Here is a 13363-nt window from a genome sequence, read left to right as displayed (position 1 = left end):
ACATAAACAGATGTGCAGGCAACTGAAGTTTCTTAATCTCTAGGAACACTGGCACCACTACATGAAAGTAAAGAAAGCACATAATACAGAAATAGTTTCCAACCACCACCACCCTCCGGAGAAGCTCATGGGCCAGTGATTAAACTATGATGCAATGATTGCTAAAACAAAAGGTGTGAAAAAAAGGGCTCTGAGAACTTACTATTAAAGCAGGCTTAAGTACAGTAAACAGGAAAAAAAAAAAAACTAAAGAAGGTGATTTTAACACAGACCCAGGGAAAGAATTTGGAGCCATTCTTTCCTGAGCAATCCAGTCACAGTGAGCCTTAGTGCTTTGAAAAGTTTAAATAACATTCAAATAAATATATTTTATATCTTTCAGAGAAAACATTAAAAGTCATTTTCAACTTATGCCCTGGAAGAACCTGCCAGCTTTAGGCTCAATGATGATCTCCTCCTTCAAAAGGTCATGAATGTGGGCACCCTATTTTTGTTAAGGAACAGAACCAAACCAGGTTTAAAAAAAAAAACAAAAAACTCAATTTTCCAGTAAAAACTTAAAAAGTTTTTATGTTTCCTTTGTTCTTATTTTGTTTTGTTTTTACAAGAAACACAGTCCATTTGGCTAAGATCACTTTTATTTTAAGCAGCTGTTTGCAGCACCAGGTGCTGGAGTAGGCTACAGCCACACGAATGACTTGGGTGGAGGTGGCATGACTTGGCTTTGCTCAATAAAGTGGAAAATTACCTCCTTCACCTCCGGGGTAGTTGGTGCAAGAAGAGAGACAGGGAGAGGGTTCTGCGGCTCTTAAAGGGAAGAGGCTGTAACTGATCTCTCTTCGAGCTTCTGATTCAATTAGGTGGCCGCTTTACCAACACACCCAGAGGGAGGGGGATTTAAGAGAGGCAGAAGGGAATAGCAAAGATTTTCTTGGCTGAGCTAAAGGTTCAAAGACAAAGCCTTCCCCCTGGTTAAGCCTGGTTAAAAATAAGTTTTCCTTCAAGCAAGCAAGACAAGGGGGAAAATCATGCTGGAGGCTGAGACAGAACCTAAGGGCTTGGAGGTCAGGCCCAAAGCCTCCGTGCAGGCTTAAAACACTGGGTGTCCTCACCAAGACATTTTGCATTCAGGGCTAATTATGAAGAGCCAGTTTTATTAAGTCTTATTTATAAGACTAATATCTGGTTTATAGCAAGCTTATAAATCAAAGTTGAAGGACTAGTGTGAAAGGACCCAAACTTAGAGTTCTCAATCTTCTGGGGATCCCAGTATTGTGCCTGATTTTAGAAGCAGTTTTGGGAGACTCCTAGATCCTACCCTAATCCAGGTGGATCCTAGAATCCCCTACAAGCTCTATGAACCCCCACTTTAGGAACCCTGCCTTGCTCATTTGTTTCTTGTAGAGAACTATCCTGCAAGGCTTTACTCGTTGTTTACATGCTCTAACCGATTATTTGCGTTTGTTTCTGTTTTTACGTGAAAGAGGACATCAGCCCTCTGGTGTAAAATCTTTCACTCAGACTCCAGGTACTCAACAGAGGTATATCCATATTGCTGATTCATTTCTCACGAGGAACATAAAAGAGAAACGTTACAAGATGTAAACCTATAGTCAAAACTGCTGTCATATTCAATCTAACAAAAAAAAATAACAGTTAAGCAGTTTATAACACAAATAACTGCTCCAGCACAGTACCTGTGCTGCAAACAACAATGTAAATGAATAAACAACCACGTGTCACCTCACAAGCTCCGCATGCAGCTCTGGGGAAGTCAGGTACCCAGCGGTGCCAGCCGGGCTCACTGGTGGCCCTGCGCTGCCCTCTGCTGGCACACGGAGGGCCTTGCTGGCAGCGTGATGGAAGTCAGCCACCTCAGTCAGGCGTCTCTTCATTTCTTTCAACAAATGGATATGAGCAGGGCTATGGAAAAACCTTCTTCCAATACAACCATCTATAGGTAACCTTAAAAAATACAAGCACAGATTACAAGAAGATCAACACAAGACAGTCTTCCTATATGACACAAAACCGCAATGAAGTCACTTTACTGTAGTTGTGCATATACCCCATGAAATGAATTCATATTATTTCTGTCTCAGTGGTTACCATGAGGCTCCAACAAGATGGCATACATGAAAGTCGTTCTTAAAAAAATGAAATGCTATGAAAATTCAAGATATTATCACCATTTAGAGGTACAGAATACAGAGTCTCTGCTCTTGAACAACTTGCATCTGGTAGAAAACAGAAGTGACAAAGAATTAACAAATTGACATCCATGTTTCAAGAGAGTAAGGGTGAGCTAGGAATTGAGCTGGAGCTAGAGCTCAATAGTCAGTAACAATGGACAGTTCCAGCTGGCCAGAGGCCCTTCAGACCCAAGGAATATGTTGGACTCCACCTGGCACAGCCCAAGGGCTGCCATACACAGCATGGCCTTAGCCCACTCCTGCTCGATCCATCACAAGTCCCCTTGAACGAGCCCCATGATGGTCACACAAGCAGCCTGTCTGGGGCAGTTTCTCTCCCTTTACATCTCCAGAGGTACTATGCTAAGCCTTGCTGGGTTCCAGGGTGTTTTGTTCACGATGCTGCATGTAGCAAATGGTAAAAGAGAGTCGCCACAAGATACCCTGAACTCAAAAGGGCTCTAGTCTAAGAAACATGAAACAAGGAGGGAGGGAGACTCCCAGCTGGAGGATTCTGACACCCATCACAGTGCCAACACATGGAGCAGCAGAGCAGTGAGAAGGTGGGAGTGGATTCAGAAACTTACAACACCGGGTACCATACCCATATTGTGGTCCAGGCCGATGAAGATACAGGAGGAAGAACTTCTGCCAAATGAGCGGCAGAAGAGGGTGATCAGAAGGTGTGACGAGAGCCTGGTGGGCCCAACGATAAATCAGCAGCCTCTGGAGAGATGGGACGATGGGGAGCTTCAGCTGGGCCTGGGCTTTCTACAAAAGGCAGGGCGGGGGGGGGGGGGCGCTTTAAGCAACCAGTAAATGAACACAGTTGCAAACAGTTTGCTCTTTCGGAATGATCCAAATAAAATGCCAAGCATTCTTCAATTTAGTAAGAAAAAAAAAGTCCAGTAAAACTTACTTCTTCAACCCACCAGCTACCACTTTAACCTCCTTGGCAACAAGACATATGGGGTAGCTTTTCTTCTGTCAAAACATTTCACAGACCCCAGAAGTGGAATGGACCTTAAATGTCACCTAGTCTAATCTCATTTCCATGCCTTTGCATGTAAAACACTACAATGCAAGAAAGTAGAATGATATGAAAGCCAAAAGCAAAGATTACTGTCAAATTTTATCACTCTTTTGAAAATTTTAGATTTTAAAAGGAATTTTAAGAATTATAAATCCCTTGACAAGCTCTGAAACCCAAAGCAAAGCCTATACTATGGGGTCTTAAAAGAGAAGCTCTTTAATTCTAAAGCCTTATTCCAGTCTTTCTCACACTTAAGTGAGCCTAAGGATCAGTTAGAAAGTTTTTAAAAATAAATTCCTGGTGCCACGCCAGACTCAGAAGAAACTCAGAATCTCAGAAGTCAGGGTCCAAGAATCTGATTTTTAAGCAGCTCTCCAGGGAGTTCTGATGCACGTGGGACACACTGGAAACTGCTTTAAAACAACAGCAATCCCCGTCACACATGCAATGAACACAGCCTTCAGTAATGAGGTGTTAAATGAACCTTGGGAAGGGAGCATACACTTCAATGACACTATTCTCATCGTTGGTTTTGTTACTGTGCTTTCCAAACATTCTCAACAAAACAAAACACAGGAGCTCAAAAGCTACAGGTGAACCTTTCAGCATCAAAGCATAAACCACTTTCTCCCACTCAAACGCAGAACTGCTATTTGCACCTTCAGAGCTTGGTCAGGGGTGAAAGCAGAGTTTATAACCAATTCCCCTTCAACAACTCTTCGGAGCTGAGAGTCTTCTTCAAAGATAGATTCCATGTTCAGGACTGTCCATGCAAACCAGACCTAAAAGGACACCAAGTAAAGGTGAGGAGAGTGAGCGTTTGCTCACACAGACAAAATACATCCTGATATTCCACAAACTGACATCTCTCCTATCACAGCTCTCAGTCGACAAATATTTACAGTTTCAAAAATTAACACATAGTTTTCATACCTGTCTATATTCTTATCAGAGTTATAAATTAAGATAAATAGATCACTGAAAAATGTTAAATTCCTTTGGAAAGGCTACTTTAGTAAAAGACGATGCTTGTTCATGTAACAATATTTAGTGGGTAGTTTCTGCATGCTTCAGGGCCAGAAACGAGGGCCAGACACGACCTGTGCCCTTAAGAAGTTTTCCATCTATTAGAAGAGACAAGACTAACACGGGGGGTGCCAAAAACAATGTCTACAAGTGGACACTTTGGTCACCGTTGCTCAAGCAGTAGTTCGCTGTGATCAGAAGTGTCTGGACACTGATGGTAACCACTTTGAGCACCTCTTGTAATTGCAGACATCAAACATGACTTGTATTCATCTTTTGTTATCAGTATATATTGAGTATTACAATTTTAATAGTTTTTTCCTTTCTTAAAATGTGTATACTTTTTTTGCACCCTCTGTACATAAGTAACCAAAATGTGGAGTCAGAACTAGTGACTACTGAATCGGGTAAAGTGCTGTGGGAAGCCAGAGGACAGAGGGCAGGACCAGAGAAGGCAGGTGTATCCAAGAAGGCTCCACATAGAAACTGGAGGTGAAGGCACGCCAAAGATGTGTGTCGTGACAGCAAGGAGTTGGCTTCAGCTGGATCACAAGAGGTCAAAGCAGGGGGTAAGCCCGTGATACAAGTAGGAAGGCTGCTTCTATTGGTTTAAGTGATGAAACAGGGACGTAATTCAACACCAAGTCTGAGAGGTGGAAACAGTGATGAAAATAACGCTGCTGATGATCAGGATGGAAACAATAACAGCCTAGGGAGCCCCGATTCTGTCCTAAGCGCTGTTCTGATGCTTTATATAGCAGTGCCGTTGTTATTCCCTCTGACAGAAGAGGAAACTGAGGACCAACTGGGAAGCAGGCTGCCCAAGGCACAGCGCCAGCAAATGGCAGAACTGAGGGGACTCTGGCTTCAGCGTCCCCTTCCTAACCACTCTGCCATGGGGCTGGGCAGGCCGTGCAGTCCAGCAGCCTGGGTCTGACCACGAGATGTCTGATCCTGAGCCAGCCACTCACTCCAGTAAACCTCAGTTAGCCTCTCTGCAAAACAGGAATAGCAACAGCGCAACCGCAGCAGAGGGCTGCTGTGAGGGTGAAATGAAACAGCATTCTGCTCCGTAGTGAGAGCTACCTAAATGCTAGTTGTTTTAGGCCATTAATAATGTACTAGAAAGAGTGACGGCAAGGTAACAAAGGGTCCTGAGAGGGTTTCCTACCTGAGTGGGAGTGGCTGAGCCCTCCACGAAGGAAGGAGTGACGTTGCCTGCCACGATCCAGCTCGCCAAGGAAGAGAGCAGACCCCGGTCACAGTGGTAACCCAAAGCGTTCTACACGGGGGAGAGGGTGTGGAGCAAAGAGAGCAGGCTTTAAACAAAAGCTTAGCAGTGACCTTTTCAAGAATATCAGCAATTATCTTACCACACACGAAAAGATTCTGGTTAAGACACGGATTTCAATAATTAGTCCACCAGCAGTGACGTTCCCCAGCAGTGTATTACAGAGAAATGTAACGAGCAGCTCCTCCTGGGTGAGTGTGTGTGTGTGGGGAGGGGGGTATCATCTCCTTTGGCTTTATGGGGTTCTGCACTAGCAGACTATGGTTACTGAAATACAATAAGACACCGTTAAGGCATAGTGTTTTGTTTGGGTTTTTTTTTTAAGTGTACTCGGTGACCGCAGAGAAGTACTGAGAACTGTGCTTTTGGGGGAACTTTTTAGAAGGCTACTATCTAGCCACTGACTGGAAGATAACCTCTCTACCAGGCTTACCTTATGTTGCTGGTAGAGTAATTTCTGCACACAGTCTTCCTGCATCAGTTGAAAAGCTGTCTTACACAAGTGATCCATGAGGAAGAGGATGGGCTCTTCTCGGTACCAAAGATGTTGGCTTATTAGAGCCTGAACCCAGAACTCCAGTACGGCAACGGGGCCCACTTCATTGGGCTGCGTGCTTACAGACACATGGGCCTGTGGAGAAAGGGTTCAGGTGAGGGGAAAAGTAACAGCCTCCCATTTTGAAAACACTAACAAAATTATACCTACTGCACGACAAAAGCCAAATCTGGGGATTTTCTTAGCCAAACGCATGGTGCCAAGCGCTCTGAAATGACCAACACACCAATGTGCTGGCACTAGGGGTGTTTGACTGGAAAGGTGGGCAAGAGTGTATTTAGGGGCTTACAAGGGCCCTGACCTGGATCATGCTGTTGAGAAGCTTCACGTTGTCCCCACGGCTGGCTCCAGTCAGGTGCTGTGCCACCTTGTGGGTGACCTGCTGCGTGACACCCTGAGGGACGCCACTGTCCAAGTGCAGGAACAGGAGGAGGTAGGACAAAAACCTGCCAAGCACACAGGACAACACATTTATCTTCTAATCAAAGCCAACAGAATTTCCAACCACTAATTACTTAGGAGAAAACAGAAAAATTTAATGTGGTCCCATTTTTAGACCAAAGCTCTGTTTTATTTAGGGATTCGGATAAATCTTCAGGAATTTCAGGAGAATGAAGCTTTCCAATTTCATGTGGGTTCTGAGGAATTCTGTCTACCTGGGGAAGTATAGTGAACAGACCCCAAGGCACACACACACATGAAAGTTAAAGAGCACTGGAGAAAAAGCTGTCCTGACATCAGAGAAAAGGCTGCCCCCCCAAAGGGTCCCAACATCCCCTCTACACTCCTAACTTATGCACACAAAAGCTGAGATGTTTATAAAATATTCCGCCATCTTTTCTTGGGTGCCAACTTCACGAGGTGGCTTACAAGGCACCAAGGGGGACAGCACAGAATGAAGTCATGTCCGTGCCCTCAGTTCCCGGGGCACACCAGGCTCCCTCCTGTCTCAGGGCCTTGCGTCTGTGGGTTTCCTGCCTGAAACACTCCCCCACACCTAACCTGGCACACTCCTACTCATCCCTCTGATGTCTTCTGCAATGTCTCTTCCTCGGAGAACACTTCCTGATCCTCTCCTGCCACCTAAAATACATCTAACCATTAACCTCTCTCACAGCACCCCACTGCTTTCCTTCATGGTCCCTCACGCTGGTAACTGCCTCCTGAGGACGTGATCACTTCCTAGGTGTCTGAGGGCGATGCCCGCCAGGCCTGCTTTGCTCACCACTGTACAGACGGTGGCAGCACACAATGGGAATCAATAAGCGGTGGTTACTGGTGAGTGAAGGCACTTCCCACTTCCCAGGAGAAACAATATAGGCCAAACCTCACACTAATATAAAGGAAAAGATTACAGAAAAGGTACCCATAAAGTGCTGTAAGAGTTCAGAGGACAGAGCTAGTGCAGGCGTTAGAGGGAGGTGGCGGAGGTACAGAGGGGAAGCATTTGAAACAGCGCCTAGAAAGACTCATCATTACTCAAAATCTAGTAATTAGAGGAACAAGATATAGACAATTCAATCTAATTTTAAAATATCTTTTAAAAGTCATGAAAATCTAAAGAGAATTTATTAAAATTGTGCCAGGCACAGTACTGTATATTACTTAATCCTTACATCCAGCATGGGAGATGATATTATCCCATTACACAAATGAAGACATGAGGTTCTGCAGAGTTAAGGAACTCATTTGTGTCCACACATGAGTAGAGTAATGGAGTGGGGACATAAACTCCTACCTGAAAACCATGTGCTAACCAAAACACAAGTGTTCCCAGACTTGCCTGGTGTCCAGAGTGCTGATTTAAAAAAAATACAGGGGGCACTAGGCTCGATCCCATTCCTACTAAAGTAGACTCGTCCAGTGAAGAGCCTGGGAGGCCATATTTACCGTGTTTCTCCGAAAATAAGCCCTAGCCTTACCATGAGGTCTAATGTGTCTTTTGTAGCAAAAATTAACATAAGACCCGTCTTGTATTATATAAGAGCCAGTATTATGTTATGTTATATTATACTATATATTATTACCCAGTCTTATAGTAAAATAAGACTGGGTCTTATATTAATTTTTCCTCCAAAAGATGCATTAGAGCTGATGGTCCGGCTAGGTCTGATTTTCGGGGAAACAGGTAACAAGCTCTCCCGGGTGATTCTCATCACCAGGCAAGTTGGAGAGACACTCCTTGAAGTGACACACACTGGGAAAACTGTCATGTCCCCTCGTGCCCTTGAACACACTGCCTGTCCCCACCACAGGGCCCCTCCACGTCGGGCTCACCTCCCGGGCGAGGCCCCAGCCTCCCTTGCTCCCCGCACAGATAGTTCTCCTCACCTCGAGGCCCTCACTTATGCTCTTCCCCAGCCTGGCCACCTCCTCTCAGCTCCCTACCGATATTGAAAAAGCCTGCCTTGCCCTGTCCTCTCCACTGGCCCACGGCCTACATGCACCTCCAAGCTCCATTAGAAACGCACCTCTCCCAGAAAGACATGTTCTCGGGCCCTCTGTTGCTTCTGCCCACAGAGCGTCCTCTCTCTCCCTTCTGCTAACCGTACATCCTCTCATAAAGGGAACTGTCCTTCCTCCACACCATAGAGCTCTGGGAAGGAAGGGCTCTCAATACAGAACCCTTATACACCCTCGTCTCAGGGCTGGACATTCCCAGAGGACAGTCATAGGCTCAGGGAGAGCAGATGACTAAGTCAGACCAATTGGGCATCATTATAAGGAGCAATAATGAAGAAAAACATTTGCCTTTCCCATGGGAAACTAGGATGATGCCTGGTTCTCTCGATAGCCATGGACTTTTGCTTCCCTCAAAAAAGTACACCTGCAGGAAGGCCTGAAAGAGAGAGAGGGCCAAGGAATCTTCGAGGGAGAATAAACAGAGAGAAAGAGAAATACTAACCCAGGGTCTGTCAACTTTGGCAATACTGACATTTTGGCCTGGCTAATTCTTTACTGTGGGGGCTCCCTTGTGCACGGTAGGATGTTTAGCACTATCCCTGACTTCTGCCCACTAGATGTCAGTAGCGACCTCCTCCAACCCCAGCCCCTAAACCAACACCTTCCTCTCACCCTGCCAGGGTGTGACAACCAAAATCACCTCCAGACATCACCAAATATTCCTGACAGTTAAAAGCACCCCGGTGGAGAACCACCACTTTAGACTGACCTGATGATATCTTGAGCCTTTTTTTCCCCCAATCACAGGAGCCAATATATTCCCCTGGTGAAACGAGTGTGCACTAGGTTTTCATCATGTGCAATTTAAGCACCTTGATTAATACTCCCTCATCCTTAATTCTCTTCCTCCCCAAGCAGCTATTTCTTTTATCATAAATTCCATATGCTTTTACCACATAATTAATGCAAGTGCAACCTATATACCACAGCATAGTGTGGCCAATATTTTGCTTCATTATTCTGTAATTACTTCAAAAGTCTTATTCTCCCAAGATTAAAAATGCCTCATGTGATGAACACCTTTCTATGTATCTTATCTGTGTGTAATATTTGCAGATCTTCACACTGCAGGCCATTATCAATCACACGGCAAAGTCATTTGCTGCTTGATGTCAGAAGCACTATTCCCCGAGTTTCATGGAAACAACTGCGCCTTCAAATACTAATAAGCTGTAAGCAATCCAAAATTAAATTTAAGAGGAAAAGAACTATCTTCATCATAATAAAACTAGAAATCATTACTAGAATCATTTTCCTCCACCTGCATTCTCAACTGCGCAGGAAATTTTCTGCCTCATAAAAAATACACACTGAAATATCATTCCCTATTTTCCTTGAGAAACCAGAAGACATGGTCATGTGTACTCACTGAGCTGTTCTCTACTTACTGCTCGTTCTTCAGAAGGTAATACTGGCAAGGGTAGAACAAAGGCAGAATCTTATCCAGGACATGGACCACTGTTCTCAAATGCCTCGACTGGACCAGAATTCCCAACAGAGGGATGCCTTCTGCACAGAACTTCTCAATGCTATGCAAAAAAGAAAAAGGCAGTCAGCATACAAGGGAGCCAGTTCATAAAATGATGTTCTTCCAATGAGCTGTCAGCCTACATGCAACCAGGATTATCCTAGGTCTCCAAAACACTTTTGCTTACCCAACCTTCATGCAGAAACATTAGATTACAACTCTGGAAGTACAAAGGAACTTAATGGTTCATTGTTATTTTCATTTTACAGATGATAAAGGTGAAGTATCATGCCCAAATTCATATAATTTCCTAGTGTGGAGTCCAAATGAGAACCCAGGTTTGCAAAATTCTAGTCCAGAGCGCTTGTCACCACCCCATTTTGTTCCTCTAATGCTGCTTCTTCTGAGAGTCAAAGGGTTCTCGCTGTCTGCTAGTCCCACAAGGTATTACAGCAAAGAGAAGATCCAAAAGGGAGCTCAATCTGACAGTACAAACTGGCAAAAAGTCTTCTGAAACCAATCTGGCATAAACGTTTACTTATTTTTTTTACTCCAGAGAATCTATCCTCAGGAAATAATCTCCATTACAGAAAAAAATATGTAAATATGCACTTTTTGGGAATTATTTATAATTAATTGCAAACTCTGAGACAGAAATGACTTACATAAATTTTGAGAAAATCCATTCAATGAGAATATTATTACATGGTTTTAAAATAATGCATATGATGGCCAAGGGCAACATTGAAAAATACTTCTGCTATAATAATACTGGGGGAAAAAACATAAAATTTTATACTTCTGACTACAACTAGTAGTAAAGATTTATATGGGGGGTGGGAAATACACAGGGATGATGTCACACCAAAATGCTTTTTGTTGCAGTTGTATTAGCGAGTGGCTTTTTCTCCATTTTCCAAATTCTATAATTCAGTGATATTGCTATAATTCTAGGTGGAAAAAATCATTTCAAAAAATAAAAATAACAGTGCAAAGATTATGACATGAGGGAAATGTTTACAATATTAAAAGTAAAAAACGGCTGGTTCGGTAGCTCAAGTGGTTGATGAGCCATGCTCCTAACGCCGAGGTCACCGGTTCGATTCCCACATGGGCCAGTGAGCTGCACCCTCTACAGCTAAAATTGTGAACAACAGCTCTCTCTGGAGCTGGATTGCTGTGAGCAACCGGAGGTTGGCATGAGCTGCCGCGGGCTGCTGTGTGCTGCCATGAGTGGCCGGTGGCCAGAGTGAGTGGCCAGCAGCCAGCGTGAGCAGCGAGCAGCCGGCAAGAACTGCCATGAGCTGCTGTGAGCAGCCGACCCGACCGACAACCGGTGACTGACGGCCTCAGCTGGGAGGAGCGCAAGGCTCATAACACCAGCCTGGGCCAGGGAGCTGTGCCCTACACAACTAGACTGAGCTTGAACTGGAGTGGGGGGTGGGGGGGAACGTGCAAGGGGGAGGAAAAACAGTGAAAAACAAAGGATATATATAAAATTATACATATAACTCTAAAAAAGATCAAAGGAAAAATTACAGAAAAATAACCAAAAAAAAAAAAATGTTGTATTAGGGTGGAAAGATTCCGAGTAATTTTTTTGACTACTGTCCTCTGAATTATCTGTGATGTTATATTCATATGTACAACTTATGTTACTGCATACTCTATCTCAAACCTGAAGAGCATTCATAAAATTGCCTTAAGCCAATTCTAGTATATATATATATACATATATATGTGTGTGTGTGTGTGTATATATATATATATATATATATATATATATATATCCCAGATGATCACAGTGGAGTTTTCACTCTCGAGTTCAGCCCTGAACCTTTATGCTCACCCTCACTCCCGTTCAGGATACAGTAATTAGAACTAAAATATTTATCTTTAGAGAGGACCTGGAGCATGTCAGTGAATACAGAGTTGCAGACGCAAAACCGATACAAGAAATTAGAGAAATCATGAAACAAGTTCAGAGCACTACATTCAAAGAATCCACAGACACTGTTCTAAGCATGTTTATGTATTATAACTCACTAGAGCTTCAAAAAGCCAATGCTATTATTAGTTCCATCTTAAAAATGAGGGACCTGAGACACAGGAAACAGTGAATGACACTAGAACTACTGGAGACAATGTAGAGTGCCTTCCGAAAGGCCTATATAACATCTCTCCTCTTCCTAGCAGATCAACTCTAGCCTGTCATTTGGCCTTCAAATGTGTCCATAACTTGGCCCTACTGACCTAGCTGATTAGCTCCATTCACCAACATGAATCACGGGACTCAGTCGGGAGTGTTTCTTCCTCCTCTCCTACTCCCTCAGACACCTGGTGCTCCTTCCCACACTCATTCAATCAAATACCTACTAAGCACAAGTTCGGGCGACACAAAGATAAATGAGATAGTGCCCCTACCTGGAAGGAGCACGCAGTCCACAAGGAGAGGGGGACACAAACTGACACTACAGTACAGTGAGGGTGCTGCTCAGAATCCACACACACTGCGGGGGTTGGGGGGGGTGGCCCTTGGGGTGACTCTCCAACACTGGGCACCGATCCCCTGGAGAAGTGAGTGCCACCACTCTGCACCTGAGCCTAGGACGCCTTCTCTAACACTCCTCTGCAAAGCTTAGCTCCTCCATGGAGGTAACCCGCTCTAATGATGCTCCGTCCTTTAAATTCTTCCTGCTCATACTGAGCGGTTCTCAGTCTAGGCTGTGCATTAGGTCACCTGGAGCACTGGCCCCAGGCCAATGAGATCAGGATTAGAGCAGTTACCTCTTCCCTGAACTGGTATTTTTTAGAATCACTCCAAACGTGACTTAAACAGCAGCAGAGTTCAGAGCCACTACTCTGTACACACCAACCAGGCCTTGAGTGTATCTTTGGTACTGCCAATTATTTTATGTCTACCATCTCCACTAAGCTTTCAACAACCTGAAGGTAACTACCTAACACCTCCACGTCTCTCCTACTTGGTAGCACAAAGCTGAACACTAACGGCTGGTAGGATAACTGGCATCCCACTGAAAAGATACTTAATGTGGAACAAGTTACTGAAATCAGGATGATGAAAAGGTCGTACAGTGGGTCTAAAACACAAGAATCAGAAAGCATAGGTCAGAGGTTTTATTAAAAAAAAAAAAAAAAGGTGAGACTAGAAAAAATAGCATATCAGAGGAAGATAATCTTAAAGAAAAAGACTTTTAACACTTTTAACCACCTAAGAATTCATTCCTTCCTTCCGTTACTTACTGCACCAGATACAGTCTTCACCTCTAAGGCTAAAGTGGCAACACAAACACAGTTCTGGGTCGTAACCTCA

The 13363-nt window shown here is 44.0% G+C and overlaps 1 protein-coding gene across 4 annotated transcripts in view; it reads right to left on the bottom strand.

Moving 5' to 3' along the window:
- The window catches only part of EPG5 (ectopic P-granules 5 autophagy tethering factor), a 98810-nt gene that overhangs the window by 48891 nt on the left and 36556 nt on the right, over positions 1-13363 (bottom strand). For all 4 annotated transcript variants that reach the window (XR_013995313.1, XR_013995314.1, XM_081079135.1 and 1 more), the window contains exons 17-23: positions 9950-10090; positions 6400-6544; positions 5976-6173; positions 5423-5533; positions 3885-4007; positions 2797-2963; positions 1744-1965 (exon numbers count right to left, since the gene is read on the bottom strand). Coding sequence is in view for 2 of the 4 variants with exons in the window: in XM_081079135.1 (XP_080935261.1) it covers positions 1744-1965; positions 2797-2963; positions 3885-4007; positions 5423-5533; positions 5976-6173; positions 6400-6544; positions 9950-10090 (1107 nt within the window). In the remaining 2 variants the exon portion in view is untranslated. The remainder of the gene's footprint in view (positions 1-1743; positions 1966-2796; positions 2964-3884; positions 4008-5422; positions 5534-5975; positions 6174-6399; positions 6545-9949; positions 10091-13363) is intronic.

Source organism: Rhinolophus hipposideros (assembly GCF_964194185.1).
Source record: "Rhinolophus hipposideros genome assembly, chromosome: 17".
Classification (NCBI taxonomy): domain Eukaryota; kingdom Metazoa; phylum Chordata; class Mammalia; order Chiroptera; family Rhinolophidae; genus Rhinolophus; species Rhinolophus hipposideros.
The sequence above is the reverse complement of the archived record's forward strand: the minus strand, read 5'-3'. Positions and strand labels throughout refer to the sequence as shown.